Source organism: Camelus ferus, chromosome 5 (assembly GCF_009834535.1).
Source record: "Camelus ferus isolate YT-003-E chromosome 5, BCGSAC_Cfer_1.0, whole genome shotgun sequence".
Lineage (NCBI taxonomy): Eukaryota > Metazoa > Chordata > Mammalia > Artiodactyla > Camelidae > Camelus > Camelus ferus.
Window position 1 is genome coordinate 91,482,719 of NC_045700.1, and position 24,235 is coordinate 91,506,953.

Sequence of the window (24,235 nt, forward strand, 5' to 3'; positions counted from 1 at the left end):
GTAAGTGCGAGTACAGTGGGGAGGACCCTGGCAACACGATGCTCACCCTGCCTTCTCTTCTGGGTCATGAAAAACTGAGATGCTGCCTTGTGTTTGGAAGTCAATCTGTGTTGCTTATAAAATAGCTATAAGACAACCTGCACAGTGTTTTGTGCAAGTAAATGAGATCAGTTAGGTCAGAGTTACTATGAGACTGCTGAGTAAAATCAGCCTTCTCTGATAAACAGAGTTCACATCTTTATGTCAACACAAACATGTCTGCAACAAACATTCTAACAAATATAGCTTCCTAAAGCAAGCACTCTGGCTCTCAAAGTTACAAGTCAGTAGACATTTGAATGGTTAAAATGCATACCTCAGAATGGGGATGGGATAGCTCAGTGGTAGAACACATGCTTAGCACGCACAGGCCCTGGGTTCCATCCCCAGTACCGCCATTAAAATAAACAAATAAATAAATCTAATTACCTCCCCCCAAAACAAAAACAGACAGTAAGTAAACATACTTCAATACTACAAGAGAGATTTCTTTTTTGTCCTTTTTAGTAAAACAGACTGAGGCAGAAACTGGATTTTTATGATGTCAAGGCTCAGAATAAGTATAGATTAAAGTTAAATATTGTGACAACTGGTATGTGCATAGCTGCTGACTTCACAATCTAAATACATCAAAACGGCAAATCCACCTCCTTCCAGTCTTAAGAGCAAGTCTTTCATTATTCGGGGATCCTGCAGACCCTCGTGATCTGTAGTTTAAACTTGATTGTATGTCAAGGCTGGAACAAAGATATTTAAGGCTTGTATTAATTTTTTCAGACAAGTAAATCAACGTCCTCGAGCCTCCGTGTCCTTATTTGTAACATAAGAATAATAGTACTCTCTGCCTCATAACGTTGATGTGCGGATTAAAGGAGAGAATGAACAGAAAGTGCTGAGCAGAGTGACTGGTGTGTTGCACTCAGGAAATACTTGCTGTGATTATAATTTTCATTATCATAAGAACAAAAACTCAAAAGTTGTCGAGAGAAACGGTGGTGGGAGATTGAATGAAGAGGTATGATCGGACCTAGGTGGCGGCCCCAGGGCTGCCTCTGCTGGGCTGTCCTGTGCAAGGGCAGATCCTGCCTCGGGCCGTGTGCTTCAACCATAAATTGAAAGGGGTTGGACCAGATCTGGAGGAGGGATGGGGGCGCGAAGGGCGGGCACCTAGGCTGCCACTGCCCTATCCCTAGCCCCATCACTCATGGCAGAGACCTCCCCTTGGAGCCTAGGATGACTCAGAACCTCCTTGACACAGAGCTCCAGGTGACCTTTAGCTGTGAACTTGGAGTTGGCCTGTGAGCTGAAGCCATTTGCCATCTCTGGACTAGAGCATCCCTCAGCCCTCAGCTCCTGCCTTTAGGAACAGATGAAGTGGGAAAAGAAGTCCTGTGTACCTTTTTGAAGCTATTTATCACCTTTTCAAAGGATAAACATTTTCCCTCTCCAGCCACTATCACTTCCTTCCATGCACCAGCTTGGGGAAAAGCCACTGTGGGTGGGTTAAGAGGCAGCCTCTCTCACTGGGCCCTTTCTCTTGTCCCACCTGGTCTCCATCCCTTCAGTAAGACCCAGGGAACCATACAGGTGTGCAAACATTCTCCTGCAGGACAGTGTCTCAGTGAGGACGTAGATTTTTTCTTCTTGTGACTGTTGGTATCTATGGCTAAAGGACAAAGTAAGCATGTTGTTATTTCTATTCCCCACCCCTCCCCAGGCTTCCAGAAGAGCATCTGAAAGCCATTCAAGATTATTTAAGCACCCAGCTCACCCTGGACTCTGATTTTGTGAAGTCGGGCTCCTGCAGTCTGCCTCATTTGAAGAAACTGACTGTGCTCCTCTGCAAGGAACTCTATGGGTAATGGCTGCCCGTGGGGGCGGGAGGGGGCGGGCTGGGCCAGAGAATGAGCTCGTTAGGGTGACCCTGCACTCCACCTGGCTGTCTACATACCTCTGCTCAACTCAGAATAATTGGGCAGTCGAAGGGGTTTAGAAATCGTTGTGGTTGTCTGAGGTTTTGTTTTCTTGGTGTTTGAACTTGGTTGTTGTGTTTTTTTGGTTTTTTCTTTTAAACTAAAGTTAATTTGAGGCCAGTTGCTACAGGAAAGGGTGGGCAGAATGCACTGCAGCCCTTTCACACCAGCTCAGGATCTAATGTTTAAGGATTTTGCTACTATTCGTCCGTTGTGCAGCAGTCAGCACATTCGACAAGCCCATAAGGGCACCGAGAGGAAATAAATTAAAATCAGCCTATTATCTGTGTGGGTGTTGATGGCCCAAGATCGCCAGTGATGGCAATTTTTTGAAGTGAGACAATTCACTAAGACTTTAATTTTCTGATATCAAATTCATTTTTACCAATTGGCAAAAATTCTAATATCTTTTAGAGTTTTTGATTATGGGTTTTAATTTCATAACCATTAAAATTAATTTCAAGTGTAATTACACTTTAAGTGTTATAAGGGCAAAATTAAGGCTGATAGCTGTCTAAAGAATTGGCCAAAGAGTATTTTAAAGGCTTGAAAAAATAGAAAATAACATTCAAAACATCTGAAAGAAATCCAAGGATCCAAAACAATCCCATTGCAAATGAAAGGTCAAAATTTCGGCTGGGAAAAGAGCATTTCATGTGGGTGAGGCTTTATCAGCCTATACTGTTGTGTGTTTTATTACATATACAGCAGTGTCTAAATTCTTTTTGTCAGCTTCTCTGGTGCTGTATCTATCTTAGCTTAGTTAATATGCAAAAAAGAATCTTTCACCATCAGTAGTCAAATTGAACTTTCCTTTTAAAGGCTCTTAAAAGCACAATCTGTACATTTGGTAAATTTAACAAATAATTTCTATGACGGATTGAGTGCTCATCACGTTGGCCGGTCAAGCTTAATTTCAGTGAGTTGGCTTTCAACTAATGTAATTTCAGCTAATTGTACCCAGAGCCATCACTTTTATAGACTTCCAGGGAGAGAGATTTTTCCATGTGACACTGTTGTTACAAATCATTTACCACTAGGGAAGACACACATGCACTCTCTCTAAGAAACAGAATTTCATGATGACTGGTAACAAGCTTTTATTTCTGCTCCAGTGAAGACTCTCCTCTTTGCTGCTTCCTTGACCAGGAGAAAATATACCTTTAAGTGTCTCCACAAGCGTCACCCAGTCACTCAGCACATTTCCCCAACACAGCATTGCTTCCTGGACTTTCCTGGGATCTAGGTAACCTCATTCTTACAGTGACAGCAGCTTCCTCAACATGGCTAGTTTCCCACACCTTTATTTACTGAACAGTTAACTTCCAGTTAGAAGTAGAGATACTATGATGGTGTAAACTCCCCACACGCTTGTTTGTCTTCGCTTCGTAGGCAAAGTGATAGTCAGGTTTGGAGACTTGGTTAGCTCAGGGATGGAATCTTAGAAAATCTTAGGAACAAAATTATGTTTCCTGTCCCCCTGCCACCCTGCAGATAGCGTTTAATGAAACTAACTATGCACTTGTAGTTTTCAACTGCTTTGCTTGGAACAGCTCTTCAATGTATTCATTCATTTATTCACTCACTTAACAAATATGGATGAAGAGTCTCCACTGGGCTCTGTTCTGGGTGCTGGGATGCAGCAATGAACACAACACGCAAGGTCTCTGCTCTTTCAGACCTTGTTGGAGCTGACATCCTAGTGAGAAATAGAGCAGTTGATTAAGTCTGTAAATAAACAAGATAATTTTAATCAATATCATGACAAAATACAACAGAAAAATGTGATGGAGAGACACTGGGTGGAGGGTGCTACTGTCCTTTGGGGGTCAAGGATGCCTCTCTGAGGTGGTGACAGAGCTGGGACCTCAGTGACAAGAGGGAGCTAGCTATCCAGTTGCTTGGCAGAGGGATGTCAGGTACAAGTGTCCTGAGGCAGGAATGAGGTCAGCCTCAAGGAACAGAAGGAAAGTCTGTGTGGCTGGAGCATAAAGAGTGAAGGATAGTGTTAGGAACGGAAGTTGGGAAGAGTCAGGTGTAGAGTGGCCATATTTAGCAAATAACACAGGATGCCCCTTTAAGTCTGAACTTCAAATGAACCGTAAATGTTATTTTTAGTATAAGTATATACCACAATATTGGGATATACTTACCCTAGTAGATTATCCATTGTTTGTCTGAAATTCAAATTTAACTGGGTGCCCTGTGTTTTATCTGGCAATGCTAGCAGGAGCCACATCACGTGAGGCCTCCCAGGCCCTGGGGAGAGTGTCGGGACTGTGCCATAATGTGAGTTAGGGCTGTGGAGGCAGACCCAAAGCAGGAGACACTTCGGAGCTGCTGTGTGTGCCATGATGGTGGCCCGCGAGAAGGGAAGCGAGAGGAGGCAGGGATTTGTGTCTGTTTTGCATCCTGCTGAGTCCTGTGTTTAGACAGTCCCTGCACCCAGGAACAGCTGATAGATGTTAGTTAAATGACCCAAGGCTTGGGAGCATGTGGGTGCTGAAGGCTGGTGTGACCGGGGTGTGTGTGGATGGTAGAGCTGGCAGAGGGTGACTAGGTTTTTGGTGCGAGCCACTGAGTGCGGGTGATGCCAATAACTTAGTTGGGGAAAGTCAAGGAGGAGGGGGGGATGGGGGGGTAGTTTCTCTGAACTACCATTGACTTGAGGCCTTATTAAGCATCCTATGAGCTGAGCTACCAACCAAGGAGTTAGTGCTAGAGGTTAGAGCCCAGGAGACCTTTGGGCTAGGGGTATGCATCTGGGAGGCATCTGCACGCAGCTGGCACTTGACACGGAGACAAGTAGGGCAAGGTCGCCGCAGGGGGTAGTGCAGATGGAGGGGATGGAGGCTAAACATTTCAAGGGGGGGGTGGAGGAGGAAGAGCTGGATCAGGGGCTGAGGATGGTGCCAAAGCAGGCCAGGTTTGTTGACTCATACCTGAGGAGTGAGACACAGTGCAAGATTGTACTCCTCCACAAAAATGTCATCTAAGTGTCAGTACCTGCATCTGAAAGAAAGAGCTTCAGCGGCACAAAGGCTTAAGGAAGATTTATAACCCAAAGTTAGATTAACTAGAACCAGATGGTAACTTTTCCAGGGAAAGAGAATAAAGAATAAAGTCTCCAATCTGATAACCCCTGAAATGGAGCAATGAGAAGAATTGCAAGTAGAATTTTAGAATAAAATGTCGAAGTGTGAGAGAGGGCATTTTATCTATTAAGTGAGGACAGGGCACAGATTTTAATAAAGAAGCAAACCAACCAAAACAAAAATACTTCACCATTATAACTGCTTCCTTGGAGGCTATAAGTCCATAGTTTCCAAATCAAATTTGAAAATCAAATCACAAAACAGAGCAGAGTGTCAGAGAAATACATATATACAGAAGACACGGGAGGACTAAATGAGCATATGCAAAGAATGTGTGATTTAAAAAGTGATAGTCTTTGAAAAGGGCATAGAGATTCAACTTATTCCTGGTAGCATGGGCTGTCCAAGAAGCAGTGGGAAAATGGTGGATAATTAATGACTAAATGTGTAAAAGAAAAAAAAATGTTTCCAGCTTATGAAGGAGCTAAATCCAGGTATTGAGAAACCTCGTAAAGATCCAATGACAGAACAACCAGATAGGAGCTTCTACACCCCTCCTTATAATCTTCTAAACTGCAAGGGAAGATAAATTCAGGAAGCAAATAATTAGGAACAGCACCATTCCTTTTAAAAATTACAATATTGGTATTATTCATTCTCCTTGATGATATAAAAATTCCCAAGCAGTATCTCCAAGGAGAAGACTACTGACCTGGAAGTAACTCAATCTAGATATCATTCGAGAGACTAGGGAGTCTTGCAGGTTTTAAAAATTTGTGAAAATGTACTCATCACATTTCTTTACTTCAAAAAGTTTACAAGAGTTTTTTTTCCCCCAGAAGTTTTAGAGGGCTGGTGATCCTAAAAATAAGACCCCAGCAGCTAACCAAGCAGCTGGATATGAGTACACCCAAAGCAAAAGTGTTTGTTCTGTACCCCCATAGCACAATATGATGAAAGTAGAAATAAATAATAAAACTAGCCACAGCCACTCAACCATCTAGGCATGTTTAGATCATCTCTCCTGAATCATAGCTGAACTAAGGAAGGAACTGATGCAATATTAGCCTATGTGGGATAGGTTTGGGAACTGGGAGTAATTAAACCACTGTGTATCAGAGCTCTAACTGATGTAGCCAAAGCACTATTTGGAGGAAAAGCCATAGCTTTAAAAGCTCTGTTATGAAAAGGGTGGTGGGTGGAATAATGAGTCAAGCATACAAATTTATGCCAGTTTCTCAGTCTCCTGAAGGCATCATGGGTCATATCCTGATTGCCTTGATATTTCCTGGGTCAGGCAAAGTACCAGAAACATTTGTCTGTCCAGTATTCATGAATGAAGATTGAATGTGTGCCAGCTGCAAGCCAGGCACTGTTCCACGGGCTGGAGATGCAGCAGTGAACAAAACAGCATCTTTAAGGAACCTCTGTTAAGAGAGTGAGCAATAACAATGGCTGCAAAGGAGAAGAGCAGGGGGAAGATAGTTAAAAACAGAAATAAATTAGAAGAAAAGTCAATTAAGAAAATTTTCAAAATTAGAAATGTAGGAGATTTAATAATCTGCACTAAAGATTTGCAAATCAATAAAGAAGACAGTGTACATTACATGGCTGCAAATTTTCAAATTATAATTAATTGAAACAAATATTTTATATGAAATATGAAATGTGAAAATTACCATGCATGCCCTCCTTTGAACTTCCAACGAATGATAACTATAATTTATCAATTATTCTTGAATGACAAAAATCTTCAATATTCAAGAAAAGTAAGACTTAAATCCAAAACCCCGATCAAGATAATAGCCTGAAATAAACTATATCCAGCTTCATTTATTAATATGAATGTATAATATTTCAGTATTATTCTAGCAAATATAATTTAGTGATATGAAAAAATGTAGATTTTTGTCTAAGAAATTACCCCGAAGGTGAATGAACATAAAGAAAACACTGTAATTGAGCAGTACACTAAGAGATGAAGGAATCATTTGCATAGATGTCTTAACAGACCTGATAAAATTTAAAAGCCATTTCTAATTTTTAAAAATTATTCAACGTCTTTAATAATGCAGTATGTGTCAAAGTAAAACCAATTATCCTTGACAGGGAAACATTGAAATCATTCCATTAAATCTTTTAACAAATGAAAAAGAGATGCTCATTATCACCTGATTATTTAATACTGTGTGAGAAATTTTCGCTAAAGCATAAAGAGAAAAAGAAGCAAAGAATCAGAGAAGCAAAAATTAAGAAAACAACAGAACATCAGAATGTTTCTTCTGAGTCTGGAGGTCTGGGCTGGGAGATATTGGATGTGCTAGCCAGAAAGTGAGTGAGGAAGCTGGGGAGATTAACCCTCTCTCTGAGGCCAAGGTGGGAGGCGGCTGTCCTGGGAAGGTCCTTGCCCTGCCTGAGGACTGCAGCCCTCTCTGTCTCTACTCCCTGTCTCTCCTCGAGCTGGTGACCTGACGCAGAGACAAGCTTCCCAGGGCCCCTGCTGATGGTAACTTCCCCAGGCAGATCTGTATTATAAGGACCGTTCTTAAGTCTTCCAGCTCAAGTCCCTATGCATCATCAGTCACTGTGACCCTAACCAGCACCTCCAGACACATTTGGGAACCAGGTTACTCAAAATTTTACAAAGGTTTGAACTACAGAGGGTAACAGCATTATTCTTAGAAAACCCTAAAGATTCAGTTTGTGTATGTGTACTTGTGTTTTTCGGGTAACATTTTGAAAAAGGAGAACAATGAAGCGGACCTATTTGATGTTAAAGCATGTACTGAATTAGTGTTTTAGAATTGTTTTTGGTTTTTTGGGCTGGAATTCTTTGATGAAATGACAGTGGAAACAGAATACCACTATGTGCACAGTGAACAGAGCAGCTCTGGCAGAGGCAGGATCGAAAGCAAGCACCCTGTCTGCCCAGCACATACCTCCCTCTCCCGAGTCAGTTACATCCCCCCACCTTCCTTGACTCCCAAAGGAGTCCCAAGGATGGCCAGTCAAAGCCGGTAGGCTAAAACACCGTCCTTGCAATGTTACAGAAACAACAGGCCAGCCAAGAAACAAGCACCACTCGGAGGGTTGGAGTACTCAGATTTATTACGCCAGTGGGCTCAGAGGGGCTTCTGCTCCGAAGCTCTGAGCACCTCCAAGACGTGCAGATGAGGTTTTATAGGGTTAATTACAAGTATGGGGCTATTAGCCAATAAGGCTCAAACAACAGAAAGCAAGGAATCAGTACACTGGAGCTTATCAATTCGGAACAGATCACGTTACTGACACTTGTTGAGCTTGGATTTACGAGTTAGCTTGTTAGCCCAGTAAACTGACACTAAACTTCAGATTTACGAGTTAGCCCAGCAGAACTTAGATCAGTAAACCGACACTTACCACACTTAGATTTGTGACTTAGCTTGTTAGTCCAGCTGGGCTTTTCCTTCACAGCAACAGTGAGATGCTGTCAGTCTGCGAACATGGCATTGCCTAGTACATGTGGGATGCTCCAGAATTTTCATTGAATGAATGACATGGATTCTGGAAATAAATCCTATCACATTTAGGATGGGTTCGTGCAATGAACTAGCCCAAAAGAACTGTGAAAAACAGAGCAAGTGCAGTTCAGTGAAACTAAATAGCAATATGGAAAAAGATGAACTTATTTCCGCAATATTAAAAAAAAATTCCAGACAAGATATGGAATTAAAAATATATAACAACAACAACCCCAAGAAACCTTGTATATAACATAACTTTTAAAAGAGTGAGAAACCAATTTAAGAGGAGCAAGTAATTGCTCACTAGTAAATACTGATGACAATTTTTGAACTAAGATAAGCAAAAAAATTATCAAGGAAAAGATGAAAAACACAGCAATAAAAAACTATAAAGCACTTTATAATGAAATCTAGCCCACCGCAGATGAAAATAACAGAATGGGGGTGGGGGGCTTACAACACCTAGATTAAATAAAACACAAAGCAGTAAGTAAAGAGTTTATACCCATGTATAAAAATACCAACAAAATTCCCTGCAGAAAACCAACAAAGACATGAACAATTTATAGGAAGAGAAATACAACAGGTCGAAAAATACTTAAAGACTTTAGAAATTAAAGATATGCAAGTCAGTTCAGCACTGTTGAAATGCACTGTTATGCCCACTAAAAGAGAGAAGATTAGAAAGAATTCAGACAGCTCCCAGGAGGAGCAGGCTGGAGCAGTGCCCATGGCCCCGTAATGGGTACCATCACTCAGAGGCTTGGCGATGTTGATCCAGAGTCACAGTCTCTGGTTAGCCTAAAATTGTCATTGAGAATAAGTAAAGAGGAGCTTTATGAACAAAGCTGTTCAGAGCAGCCTTCACTTAATAATCGCCAAGATCTCAAACTCACCCAATTATCTAGCAATTGATTTGGGCCCATTTCCTCAACAGAATATTTTGAAATCACCAAGACTGTTATATGTGTCAAAACATGAACAGTTTTTGATGAAATAATAAATGAAAAATAGAACTCAAAATTGCCCACCGTTCCTAAAACATTGGAAAACAGAAAAAATGAGAAGGAATAAAAAATCGGTAAAACCCCGGTATTGGAATTATCAGCGGATTAGGCAAGGACAGCTCTGTCTGGGCGTCCATCTCTGCTGCCAGGACAGGGGTTGGAACCAGAAAGCACAGGCTGTGAGCACAGGAGGCCCCTGGGGCACGAATTTAAAATGCAGATTCCAGACCAGAGCCAGTCGGGGCCCAGACTTGTATTTTTCACACTCGGTGTAGGTACGATTCTTATAAACACTAAAGGCTGGGAACCGTGGATTACTAAATTATTTCAAAGTAGTTTTGTGATTCTAGATTTAAATTTTCTGCAGGCTGCGTAGTTGAGTGTGGCTAAACAGAAGTAAATCAGGTCTACACGTCACGGCTCCAGCTTGGTCTGGGTGGGGGACAGGCAGGCCAGGGCGTCGGGCAGGAGACGGGCCAGCATTGGCTGGCCTGGATCTTTGCCTGGGCTTGTCCTCCTGGGAAGGACCCCTGTCTTTGCCTGAGTGGGCGTGACCACGCTGCGTCTCTAGCTGGAGCCTTACTGGGACCTTACTAATCCTTGACCTTCGCCCTGCCCCCAGGGAAGTCACCCGGATCTTCCCTTCCCTGGAGTCTCTGCAGAAGCTGTTTGACCAGCAGCTCTCGCCTGGCCTCCGTCCACGGCCTCAGGTAAAGATTTTGGGGTTGAAAAAATGAGTCTGATAAAACATGTCAGGGTTGAGGGGTGGTGGCGGGGGGGAGAAGAGGTAGCTAAGGTCCTGAGGGCTCAGAAAGGAGCACTGAGTTTGCAGGAAACCAGAGTATGCATTGGGGTGGGGGTGGGATCCTCAGGACCCTGCCCCCCACCCAGAGGCATATCCCCCACCCCCTCCTGATTTTGATTTGAGGATTAAAGATTTCAAATTATGCAACTGCCAGTAAAACTCCTTGTTAGTGCTGAATAAGGAAGCAAGGAAGACCTTTCCCCATCAATTCTCATCAGAAACTGAAAAAACATGAGCTGTCTAAATGCTTGATCTGCCCCTTGCCCCAGGAAGAGCAGGTGAAGGTGGCCCACCCCTCACATACACACCTGCTTACGCCTTGGCAGGGGGCCAAGGCCAGGTTATCCACTGAGCACAGGTCTGTGTAACAAAGTGTCATCGGCAAAGTTAAAAACAGCAAAGGCAGTATCTCCGGAGGAAGCACTTGAAAGAAATGTAAGGGACAAAGGATTATGTTTAAAAGTAAACCCTTCCACAAATAATTAAATAAAAACAACCAGATTTTTGTTTAATGGGGAGAGGATTTTTAAAGGCTGTTTGACTGAAGAGGGACTGGGGATGGCCAGAATACACTTGAAAACATGTACAATCTCACCTCATTAGTAACCGGCAAATGACCTGCGAAACAGGGAGCTCTCATCCTGCCTACGGCATGGGGAAATTTTGCCTGGGGAAGCCAAGGCTTGACCAGGGTGTGTGGATCAGGGGCTCACATGGGTTCACAGCTCAATGTTGGGAGTGGAATGGGTTTTCTAAAAGGCAATTTAGCCATTTGCATGAAAATGTTAAATGCCCAGCATCCTTTAAGCAAATAGATCTACCATAGGCAGCTGCCTTAGGGTCTACACATTTGCACAGAGATGTTAACAAAGATGTTTAGTGTAGCTTTGTCTCTAAAAAGGAAAAACATTGGAAATCACAGAGAGAGGGTTAAAGTATGATGCAGAATTATGTTCTAAAGTGGATACGCTGATGTAGAAAGGTCTCCAAGGCATACTGCTGATAAAAAAAGCAAATGGCAGAACAATGGATAAACTAGGATGTGAGTCTACACATGGAAATCGGACCAGGAGTGTCTGTACCCAAAGGGCTACTCTAGTCACCATGAGGAGGTGATGGAATTGGGCAGAAGGGGGCTGGGCAGGGGAGATTTCAAGTTTGCCCAGATGGTTTGTGTTTTAATTGAGAAAATATGTTTGTGCTCTGTTTGTACAACTTAAAAATTCATCAAAAAAAAATAAAAGGTGATTTTGCTTTCCTCGAAGTGAATGATGAGTTAATTTCTGGGAAAGTAAAAGCAAATCTAGACAAAACAGGGGCCCTGCGAGACGCTAACATTTAAATAGTTTGAATAGAAGATCACACACCCAAATCTTTGAAGTAGATTAGAAGAGGAAGAAGCTTCCAGAGAGGTAGGCTGCCAGCAGCCACACCCCAAAGTGGTGCCCTGTGTGCTGAGGCCAAAGCGTTTGCATCTGGTAGCAGGACAGAGCGGTGACAGAATGGCATTCGCCAGGGATGTAGAGAAAGGGTTCTAGATGCCAACCTCTCTTCTAAGATGCTGACTTGTAAAAAAAATCTGAGAGTATCTTGTTGGCTTCAGAAATTCACAAATGGGAGGAGAAGTTCCAAAACTGCCTGAGGTAGAGGAAAGAACTCCGGCCTCTGGAGCAAAAACATCGGAATTCAACATCTCACTCACCTCCCACCCCGCCCTTAGTTTCCTCATCTGTGAAACGGGCATAGTCATATCTGCCACTGCAGGATTATGGGAAGGAGTGAGTGAAACTGCTTGGGTGAGTCGTCTGGCTGGGGCAGCCTCTCATCAGCCTTAGGCCCCTCCCCTTAGGCAGACGAGGCAAGATGGGGACCCCTGGACCCCTGCATGGAATTTGTTTGAAAACTGCTGGGAGGTACAAAATGCAACACTATTAGAATGACTGCTGGCCTGAGGTTTGGGGAGAGACCTGGGTCTGCCCTGTGTGAGAAAGGATGAGTTGTTAACCTTGGAGCCCACATCCTCTGAAGGTCAACTGAAAAGCTAAGTGAGATAACCCGGTCAGCTTTTGTAAACCCACAGGTGGCCCTCAGACCAATTTGCCCACGTTCAGACTAAGTTGTGAACTATGCCCTCAGCCTCGACACTAGTGACACTCGGGGCTGAGACCGTTCTGTGTGTTGTAGGATGTTAACGCCTCCTGGGCTCTACCCACTAGATGCCTTTAGCATCCTCTAGTTGTTACAGCCCCAAATGTCTCCAGACATTGTCAAATGTCCCCGGAGGGCAAAATCCCACCAGCTGAGAACCGCTGGGCTAGATCTACATCCAAATCTCAAGTCTGGACTAGCTTTGCGACCTTGGGCAAGTGACTCACCACTCTGACTCAATTTCCCCCTCTGCAAAAGAAGGATTAGAAGAACCAATACATTCTAGTGGGGGAAACGCACAACGAACCAATAAACAATCATGATGACCGATACGAAGCAGAGCAGGGTGATCTAATAGAGATGACTTTGGCTTATGTGGTTGGAGAAGACCTCTCAGTGGCTCTGAGACCTGAGTGACAAGGAAGTGGCCTTCCCAGATGATGTCCTTGCTTCTAGGGATTCCTCAGAAAGTACTGCTCAGGGCCATGGACAGATCGGAAGTGAGGATGAGAGGGGCTGGGGGTGAAGGTAGATCATACAGAGCCTCAGTGAGTTTGGATAATTTTCTCCCAGTGGCGGGAAGCAACTAGGTATTTCAAGCAGGAGACAGGTTGTGTTTTGGAAGTCGGGCACGAGCCGGTGCATAGACATAGAAGGTGGAAATCTTGTAATCAAGGACAGTCCTAGAGTTTTGTTTAAGCAACTGAGTGGCTGAGGTGAGAAGCACTAGGAAAGAAGCAGATTAAATGGAAGAAGAAATGAAGATTTATTTTTTGGTCATCGTAATCTTGACGTGATTGTAGATACCTCTGATTTCCTTGTGGGCAAAGGGGCCAATAGTCGTGCTTACAGGGCTTTCGGGGGGATGAACCAAGATAAAGCATGGAGAGCGCTTGGCCTGACGCCTCTCAGCAGCCGCACTCAGCCCTCCATCTTTATTTGCTCTTCCTCACGTCCCAGGGGCCTGCTGAGGCCAATCCAGTCAACGTGGTGGCCAAGCTCAGCCAGCTGACAAGTCTGCTGTCCTCTATTGAAGATAAGGTACCTGGGGGATCCTGCAGCTTCCCTTGGCTTCTCTTGGGTCCCTTGGCTTCTCTTGGGTCCCCTCTAGGCTCAGAGAATGCCCAGGTGTCCCCTTGACTCTGTCCCAACTGCTGCTGCCTTCCTGACACCCCCCAGCCTGAAGGGCCCCTGCGTTTATACCCACAGGTCAAGGCCTTGCTGCATGAGGGTCCTGAGTCCTCCCACCGGCGGTCCCTCATCCCACCAGTCACCTTCGAGGTAAGTGGCTGTGCACTCGTGCTCCACACCTGGGAGCTGGCGGGCTTTTGGCTCAGCGGGACCTACTCCCTGGGAAGATGATTAAACATTAGAGTGGGTGCCCGGATGAATGTGTGGAACTTCCTTCATGGGGAGGCTTCCAAGGCAGGAGCTTCTCCTTGGCCCAGGATGCCAAAATGCATCCTTCTCCAAATGGGGGCAGTAAGTGTCGTCAAACAGGGGGCCCCCAGAATGGCTGCAAAATAGTGCCTTGAGGGGGGATTAGGGGGAAAAGTGATTCCTATGATTTCCCAGAAAGTGACTGAGTTAGCATCTCCAGGCCAAGAAATTTGTTTTTCTCAGGGCCCCCAGAGACTCTGCAGCAGCTAGCCCAGCACTGGTTCCACGTTCCAGCGCAGGGCAGGATACCCGCCCCCAGGTCCCTGCTAGCCCGGGTGATAACGCCGTGCCAGGATGTATTTCCATCTTCTGAGCGTGCCTAGACAGTTGTCTTTTTCCTAATTATCATCAGTAAATGTTCATTTATCAGTTGTAACAAGGTCCAGGAGCTTAAATCTATCACTTAAAATCCTTTCTGGAAGTAGATGACACGTCAGATTAATGAGTGTTGTCAAATTAAGCAGGGAATGAGCCGTTTTCCAGTAGTTCATCTGTTTCCTCCACCAGACCTGTTGGTGGAACAGCCGACGTGCACACAACGGGCAAGCCGGGCTCCTTCCACATTTTAGCGATTCTCAGGCGCTGCCTATGCAGACTCCCCCTTGGACGTAGAAGCCTGGCGGCCCCCCACAGGGCACCGGGGCTGGACACACGGCCACGGGCTGCCCAGCTACACTGGCGAGGGCCTGATGGCCTGGCACTGTGAAGGCCGGGAAGGAGAAGGGACTGCTGACATCCCCTCTTCCCCTCCTCCTTGCCCTCCTCCCCCTCTCCCCGCTCCTCTTCCTCCTTTTCACAGGTGAAGTCAGAATCTCTGGGGATTGCTCAGAAACTGCAGCTCAAAGTCGATGTTGAGTCCGGGAAGCTGATAATTAAGAAGTCCAAGGATGGTTCTGAGGACAAGTTCTACAGCCACAAGAAAAGTAAGGCCTCCTGATGTCTGGGAAGTTCTCTCTGCTGATGCCCTTACTGTGGCCGGGCAGCGGCAGGCTGCCAGGGAAAAAGTCCTGCCAGGCGCTTTCCACCCCTGTGCCGGGATGCCCACCAGCCCTCACCCTGCCTGTGGGACCCCTCCCCTCTGCTAAACCCCCATCTCATGCCGCCTCCATCATGAGCCTGCTCGTATGCTCCACCTGCTTCCTCTGATCCTGGGGAAACGAGTTTACACTCAGCTGTGGGTGGTGGTTCCGCGTGTGTATGAGCTCTTCTCTGCTAAGAGCCAGGCTGATGCATGTGGTCATCACAGTGTCTGGTTCAGGTGACCGAATCAGGTGGCAATTCTAGGGCAGCGTGGACAGAGAGACAGTTTAGCATGGTGCTGAGCTCATGGACTCTGTTTAAATTCACATCCCAGCTCTGCCACTTAGCAGCTGTGTGACCTTGGACGCATCACTTCACCTCCCCGGGCCACCATTTCCTCATTCGTAAGATGAGGATGATGAGGATCAAGTGAATTAATCCACATGCAAGGCTTCTTAAGAAAACTAGCACATAGGACCCACTCTGGGCAACTGAGGCTTTGCATTTTCCTCATCAAAATAACTCATCAGTAAAATGGAAAGTGTTCACAGACCAAATGCTTCTGGAGAAGCTGCAGGGGGCCAGGCACTGGGGATCCAGAGAGCAAGGCAGTCAAGGACTCTGCCCAGATGGAATTTACATCCCCTTGCATTGAGTGGCCAATACATACGTCAGCAGGATGAGTCCAGCTCGGAAGGAAAGCACAGGTGGTGGGTGGGGGATAACTGGGCGTGGGAAGCAGCTCGGGGAGGCAGAGTCTGGAGTTGGCAGCATCGATGGGGAGGATGGCGAGTGACAGCCGGGCAGTGTGGCCAAGGTCGGAAAGAGAAGGGCTGCAGAGAGGCTCCCGGGGGAGGGACCCCTGAAGGGCAGCTGGACTTTAGGTGGCAACCGAGCAGAGTGATGGAAAATGCACAGATGTGGCCCTGCCTGGACTCGGAGCCCCGCCTGCCGCGGACGGGACAGCTCCAAACCTCTCCTTGTGTACAATGAGAGGGACCTATGTGTCGTAATGTGGTCTTTTCTGAGCCGCATTTCCTTACTTGATCTCATTTTATCGTCACAACAACACTTTGAGGGAAGTAGATTTATAGCGAAAAGCACTGTGCCTGAGAGGGTCTGCGTGTTTACTTGCCCGCAGTAACTCAGCTGGTCAGAGGCAAACCCACTGCATTCCCCGCCCCCCTGGGCAGCGTGGCAGGTAGACGCAGGCACACTGCTCAGCGCTGCTGTAATCCGGGCGGGAGGGGGAAGGTGCATGCCGGCAGGGAGCTGGAGGAGAAGCAGGGAGGCATGCAAGTTAGCAGAACCCAACTTGGATGGGGTGTCCTCTGGATGGGAGGGCAGCAGGAGGAGTTTGCTTGGCTGTCCTGGAATCAAGAACTTGCAGACAGCCTGGACCGAGTGGATGAAGGCGTGAGACGATGCTAAGAGGACGTTTGCGCGCCAGGCCGGTTAGCCCACGGCATTGGGTCCTTGCAGGGGCTGGCAGGCAAAGGGCCCAGGTGAGGGTGGCCAGGCAGGAGGAACGCAGGAGGCAGGGGTGATGCCAGAGCCCCCGTGTAGGGGCCACACAGGGCTCGTGGTCGCCAGCAGAGCAGAGGAGACCTAAGGAAAGCCCACCAGTTTCCCCAGCAGCCCCAGTTCTGGCTGATGGATATCAATAGCTGTGATGCTGTGGTTCTTTGTGTATGTGGCCGATAGGTTCCCCGAGACCCTTGAGAAGTGCTGTGGACCTCCCCGCCTCAAATAAATTCCCCCTTCAACAGTTTGTGTTCCGTTTCAGGTTTATAGACCCCTGAAGACAAAGTCCCTCCGGTCTGTAAACACTATTTTTCACTCTCCAAGATCTGAAAATCTGCTTAGTAGCACATAACTAGGGATGCTAGAGTTAGCAAATGGAAATGCAGGATGCCCGGTGAAACTTGAATTTCTGATAAACAATGAATAATTTTTTAGTATAAGTGTGTCCCATGCAATACTTGGAACAAACACATAGTAAAAAAATTATTCCTTTTTCTGAAAAGGAATCACAGGTATCCTGGGTTTTATCTGGAAATCGCAAGCAAGATCAGCATCTTTTGTTCTTAATAAAGTAGTATGGGGAGAGAAAAGAACAAAAAAGGTTAAAATAGAAAACACCAAAGTGGTTTTGCAGAGAGTAAAGGTAATTTTTAAATATTTGTTCATGAAACTTGCGTTGTAGTTACACATACACAGAAATTGTGTGCATGGGGTCACCACATGAAACCTTTTTCCTGCTGTCTGGAAGCAGAGGACTCTGGTCTGGTTCTGTTAGAAGCCTGACTTGTGGGATGGAATGTTCTGGAGGCGGATGCTAGTCTGAGACCACGGCTAATGGCTGGAATTGAAAAGATAAGAAAATCCTACTGTACTAGCCTCCTGGGCAGGTGCCCATGGGGAGCGTGGCCTGTGCTTCCACGCCGCCCACTGCCGTTTCGCCCATGGGCTAGGGTGGCCTTCGGGGACTGTCCTGGCTCAGCACCACCAGCTCTGAAGCACGCACCAGCAGAGGTGGCAAAGGGAAGAGGTTGTGGCATGTCCCACAGGCCTCTAGGGTACACCACACGAGCCATAGCTTTGCCCCATCAGGAACCCTGGTTTGAGCTGTCCATCCAAATGGCAGACATTTGGCCTGACAGCCAAGCCCTGCAAATAATGCCATTGCCCTTAGAGGTCCCTAGCTCTGGACCTCCAGAGGCTCAGGAAGGAGATCATATGTTCAGCATCAATTTGATGCCAGACACTGTGCTGGAAATAGTGGGACAGAGGGTAAGAGCAAACATGGGCTCTGGGCTAGACTGCCCAGGTTCAAATCCAGAGCCTTGCCGCTTGCTAGCTGTAGCACCCTGGCCTAGTTACTTAACCTCTCTGTGCCTCCGTTCTCTCATCTGTGAAATGGGAATAATAATAATAGATGTCTTGCAGACTTATCATGAGTAGGTGAGCTAGAGCATGTGAGAGTATCTTCCTTGTGCCCAGGAGCAGCAATGACCCCCTGGCAAAGTGTCCGGCAGAGGCCAAGGAAAAAAAGGGTCTGTCCCACATGGGCTTGCCCTGCCCTGCAACCTCCTGCTCTCAAGGCCCACCTGGGCAGTGGCACCAAGGTCCAAGGGATGCTCTTGGGGCAGGAGGTGGGATGGAAGTCGGGACCATCCCAGTGCAGGAGGTGGGGTACAGCGAGGAGAAGAGTGTAGATAGCACGAGGAGGTGTTAGCCCAGTGTTGAGTCCCAGCTCAGCCACTTGTGACCTTGGTCTAGTGCCTTCTCTCTGTCCTCAGTTTACATTTCTGTCAAATGGGTAGAGTAGCATTCTGTAGGGCTACTGTAAGTCTTAAATGGGAAAACGTCAAAGTATATAATGCCTAGAGTCTAGTAGGTGCTCAGTAAAATCGGCTGCTTCCACCGCCATCATCATCATTATGATGATCTCTCCAAGGCAGCTCTTTGAGGAAGGCAGAATTGAGCAGTGAGGAGGAAGGGTCAGGAGACGAAGTCCCTAGACACTGGAGTGTGACAAGCTGTCATATTCACAGAGTTGAGATCACAGTGTCAGGCAGGGCCACTCTGTCTACTGCCAAGTTGGGTAGGAGAGAGGGAGAGAGAGGATGTGAGCAGGGGAGGGCTGTTGAAAGTGATCAGCTTAGACCCATACTTTCCTCTTAACTATCACAGAAAATGACTTACAACTGAAACGGGTGGACCCAACTTTGACTAGAGGAAACGGAAACCCAAGATGAGTAAAGAGATTGTCAAAGAGTGCCTGATTGCTCTAAAAAACTTGAGCTTTCTGGACTGAAAGAAATGCCTGTCAGATTCTGAGAAGCACTGTGAACTCTTGTCAGTTTAATTCAATGGACGTTTTTCTTTTGAGCATTTTCTGTGGGCCAGGCCTGAGTTAGAGCCCTCCCTCAAAGGACCTGCAGTTCAGGAGGGAAGGCTGACATGTGGGCATGCATTAGAATGTGGCAGGTGGAAAGTTATCCCTGGAGGAGGATTGATTAGCTCTGCTGTGGGGTGGTGCAGGGAAGCTTCACACCACAGAGGTGGCTCTGTCTGGGCTTTGAAGGATGAATAGGAGTTTAAGCACGTAGTAGGTAAGGGCACTTGGACTGAGAGAGTAGCATGTACAAGGAGTGGAACAGGTTGTTAGGGAAATCACATATCACCTGTTGCGGCCTTGGAGGGAGGAGCAGCGGGGCAGGGAGTCCCAGATGTGGGCAGGGCCTTGAAAGCCAGAGGTTTTCTCCTGGGGGTTAAAGAGCACAGACAGGTTTACCACCTACAGGGGTGAATAGACAGCTTTGTGGGATTATAGACAGTGGGAGTTGCCGTCAGATCCTGTTTGGGTGAAAGATCCAAGCTAGAGATGAGTAGCCTGGAAAAAAAGCCCAGTTGGAGTCTAGAATGAACTATTATAGCATGGGTTTGTGAGCCCTTAAAAGAGGAGCATGGATGCCCAGAGCCAGCCAGCCAGACTATCTGGGACCTCGCTTACCTGGCTCCTCTCCCACCTGGCTCCTTCCCCCCTCGAGGCCAGTGGGGCCTGGTCCATCCTCTGTTGTGGCACCTGTTACATCAGAGCACAATTATGTGCTCACAGGTCCCCTCCTCCAAAGTGGATGGGGTCTTTACCTCGCACAGGACCTGGTACTTAGCAGGTGCACATGCAGGGATGCCAGTAAACCAAGCACTTGTGATGTTGCTTATAAATCCCTGACCATCCCCCTCCACCTCCACCATTAATGTGGGCTCCACAGAGGCCAGGGGATGGGTCTTTGTTCACTGCTAAATTTCCAGGGTCTAAAACAGTGCTTGGCACAGAGCAAGTGATCATTAAATACCTCCTGAGTGAGAGAATGAGTGAGAGAACGAATGCATTTGAGACCAGTGGCACAACACAGTTCACGTGGCTACATGTTTAGGGGGCTTCTCTATAGCTGGCACTGAGAGGCAGTGTGCTTCCCCGGGGAGGGGCTCTGGGTAAACTGCCTTCACGTACTAGATTCATGTCCTTCGTCCACGGCTTAATAATGGTGTGTGTGACCTTGAGCAAGTTACTGAACTACTACTTGAAGCCTCCACGTCCACATCCATAAAACAGGGATTCCTACAGGGTTATAGGAGGGGCCGGTGGGACGAGGCACGTCCTTAGCTGTCCTGGCATACAGTCAGTTTGCAATCATCATTATTGTAAAGTGCTGCCCACTTGGAGGAAATCTTTGGCTGCAGGTGTTGGAGCTTCTTTGCCCCGTTTCTGGTCACCATGCTCATTAGTAGCTTTGGCATCAAAGTCTCCAATACACCAGAAAACCCAGTTGCTGTTAGAGGAAATCATAATGTATTCACTCACTGAGCAGCTGTTCAGGATGGGGATGTGGAGGTGAACTGGCCAAGTGGGGTCTCAGCCCTCTGGGAGGTTACATCCAAGCCAGGGTCAGGGAGAAACGTAAGCCAGCGCACAAACACGTAAGTCAGGAAAGCGTCGGGGAGTGGTGAACTCTAGGCTGGGAATTTAAATAGGATGTGACAACAAAGGAGGACATTGAGCTGACGCCTGAGTGTCAAGAAGGTGCTGGCCATGTGAAACCCAGGGAAAGAGAGGCTTTTGGGCAGAGCTTCCGGGGTCGGGAGAGCAAGCTTGGCATGTGAGGAGGCGGGGAGGCTAGAGCAGAGACGGCGCAGAGATTGGGCACCGGTCTTGGGGGTTTGATGAGCTGGGGTACGTTCTAAGTACAACGAGGCACTGTTAGGAGGTTTTAACCAGGGGAATGGTGTGATTCCCCCTTTAAAATGGACTCTGGCTGCTGTGCTGAGAATAAATTATGGCAGGGGGCAGGCAGAGACAGGGAGACCAATTAGGGGACCGTGACAGTAGCCAGACAAGAGGTAGTGGTGGCTTGAGTTGGGGAAAGAGGGACAGATGGCAAATGGTCTGGAGGTAGAACTGCTCATACATGCTGATGGATGAGCTGTAGACAGGGAAGGGGGAGTGGAGCCAAGAAGACTCTACTTTTATTTAACTAGGTGTAGGGGCAAGTGGGCCACTTACTGACCCAGGTAATACCAATAATAGTATTAAAAATACTAATCCTGCGCGTGCAAGATGCCCCATCCTGGGGGCAGCCACATAGCCCTGCAAACGGATGGGAAGGAAAACCAGAAATTCAGAAGGAAGGAGGCCTAGCCTAGGAGCAGCAGATTTGGAAAAGTTGGGGCATGCCAGGTGGCACTGATAGGAGTCATGCTGGGGGACATGGACTGCTGCTGACAAGGCTAATGGGACTTCTGAGAGCACGGGACCTCTATGGGTTCCCTGGAGGGAGACTTCTAGCTTAAGATGGTGTTTGGCTAATTATCAGAGAAATGCAAATCAAAACTACAATGAGGTATCACCTCATACCAGTCAGAATGGCCATCGTTCAAAAGTTCACAAATGATAAATGCTGGAGAGGCTGTGGAGAAAAGGGAACCCTCCTACACCGCTGGTGGGAATGCAGGTTAGTGCAGCCATTATGGAAAACAGTGTGGAGATTCCTCAAAACTTAAAAATAGACTTACTGTATGATCCAGCAATCCCCCTTCTGGGCGTATATCTAGAGGGAACTCTAATGTGAAAAGATACATGCACCCCAATGTTCATAGCAGCACTGTATACAGTAGCCAAGACATGGAAACAACCTAAATGTCCATCAACAGATGACTGGATAAAGAAGTTGTGGTATATTTATACAATGGAATATGACTCTGCCACAAAAAAGAAAAAAAAGAATACCATTTGCAGCAACATGGATCGACCTAGAGATTGTCATTCTAAGTGAAGTAAGCCAGAAAGAGAAAGAAAAATACTGTATGATATCACTCATATGTGAAATCTAAGAAAGAAGAAAGGACACTGTAAACTCATCTATGAAACAGAAACAGACTCTCAGACTTAGTAAACAATCTTATGGTTACCAGGGAAACAGAGTAAGAAGGGATAAATTTGGGAGTTTGAGATTTACAAATGTTAGTCATTAAATATAAAAATAGATTTTTTAAAAGTTTCTTTTGTATAGCACAGGGAACTATGTTCAGTATCTTATAATAACTTTTAATGGAAAAAAATATGAAAATGAATATATGTGTGTATATGCATGACTGGGACATTGTGCTGTACACTGGAGACTGACACATTGTAATTCGCTGTACTTCAGCTAAAAAAAAAAAAAAGATGGTGTTTGGACACACACACTATTGTCAGTTCCCTTCCTAAAGGCAGAGCTCACAGGGACAAAGAGAACAGGAGAGAGAATGACGGCAGCAAAGTTCTGAATGCTGGGAAGCAGATGGATGACTGTAACCAACTTGAGGAACCAAAAAAGCTAAGTTTTGAGTATGTCATCGGAAAAGCTGAGACACCTGACTCACACCGCGGAACCACAGAGGGCACAGGAGCCGGCAGCATCAGGGGCCCTGGGGCGGGAGTGAAGCTGGGGTTTTAAACAGCAGGATTGGATGAAAATCTTCTTGAGAGAGTTAGACCCAGCAGATCCGTGTCCATTCCACACAGCCAGTTGCTTCCTTGAACATGTTAGGCAGAAGACCTGAGGCTTATTCTCTCTCTAAGGTAAAGAACTGGGAAACACTTGGTGAGGGCAGAGGAACATACTGAAACAGAGGACTTAGAGTCACTTCTGAATGCTGAGACCCCAGCTTTCATCCCTGCCCAGCCAGCCAGGCCCACACCGTGTAGGCAGGAGGTTAGGTTGGAAGATTTTTCTCTGGACCACGTGATGAGCCTTGGAACAAAAATCTAAAGACACTGCCATTAAGAGGTTCCCCAGGAATCAGCGCAAGAGACCATCCAGTGGAGAAGCCTTGCTGGACAGTCCCCCACTGTCACCGTTGGGACCCACAGCCAAGGGTCACCTTGGGCATTGGAGGGAAGCCAAGAATTGGAGACAGTGAGGCTTAAGGCAAAAATAGGCAAAAAGACAAAAAAACTTGGAGGAAACAAATTATGATGGTTAAAAGAAACTGGACCATGAAACAAGGACAGAATGCTATTAAAGGAACATTCAGAGAACAAAATAAAAATGAAGAAAAAGGAGGAAAGTGGCAGAAGGAGGAGGAAGGCAAGAAAAAAGAAAAACCTATTATAGCAGAAATTTTTTAAAATAAAAACTCAAAGGAAGGGTGCAAAGATAAAGTTGAGGAAAGCTCCCAGAAGGTAGAACAAAAGGATGAAGTGAAGGGAAATAGGAAAGAAGAGATTTTTTTCAAATGAGAAGACCAATCCGGGGGGGAGGGTATAGCTCAGTGGTAGAACGCATACTTAGCTCACTCCCCAGTACCTCCATTAAAAATAAATAAATAAACCTAATTACCCCCCAAAACAAACAAACAGTAATAAAGTAAAAAAGACATTTTTTTTTAAGACTTTATAAAAAAAAGAAGACCCGTCCAGGAGGTCCAATACCAGCATAGTAAGTGTCGGTAAGAGAAAACAGGGAAACAGAAAACTCATTAAAGAAACAATTCAAGAAAAATTCTCAAAAAAATTCAAAAAACAATTCAAGAACAACACCGGTTCCCAGGTTGAAAATAGCCCACCAAGTGTCCAGCACACGCAGCACTGGAAAGTCTCAACACTGGATTCCAAGAAAAGATCCTAAGAACTTCAAAGCCAAAGATGGATCACAGGCTGTGCCAGGGTTCCCCAAGACCGCCTCCAGGTTCAGTGATTCTCCAGGAAAACCCTCAGGACTCGGCGCAGAGTCGTACAGCTGTGATGTATTGCAGTGAAGGGAACAGCACAGCCAGCCCAGGGAAGAGGCGGCCGGGGTGAAGTCCTGGGGAGACCAGGCGCGAGCTTCCAGGAGTCCTCTCCCTGTGGAGTCACACCGGCTGGGCTTCATTCCTCCCTGCTGGGTTGTGACGACACCTGTGAAATGTATCTACCAGGGGTGCTTGTCAGGGACAACTCTAGGGATTTTCCTGGGGGCTGGTCATGAAGGCACTTTCTGCCTGGCATACTCCCAAATTCCAGACTCCTGGGAGGAAAGCAAGTATTCAGCATGAACCACACTGTACAAACAGTGCAGGCACAGTGAGCTGCTCTTAGCTCAGGGGATGCTGGGAACCCTCCCCAAATCCAGGTTCCCAGATGCCAACCCAGGGCCACCTTGCAAGCAGCCTTTCC

General features: G+C 46.4%; 1 protein-coding gene across 1 annotated transcript in view; it reads left to right on the forward strand.

The window, feature by feature from the left end:
- INPP5D (inositol polyphosphate-5-phosphatase D) overlaps window positions 1-24,235 on the forward strand; it is a 114,159-nt gene that overhangs the window by 52,004 nt on the left and 37,920 nt on the right. The window contains exons 5-9 of the mRNA XM_014564707.2: window positions 1,757-1,897; window positions 10,240-10,327; window positions 13,531-13,611; window positions 13,780-13,851; window positions 14,810-14,933. Coding sequence (XP_014420193.2) covers window positions 1,757-1,897; window positions 10,240-10,327; window positions 13,531-13,611; window positions 13,780-13,851; window positions 14,810-14,933 — 506 coding nt within the window. The remainder of the gene's footprint in view (window positions 1-1,756; window positions 1,898-10,239; window positions 10,328-13,530; window positions 13,612-13,779; window positions 13,852-14,809; window positions 14,934-24,235) is intronic.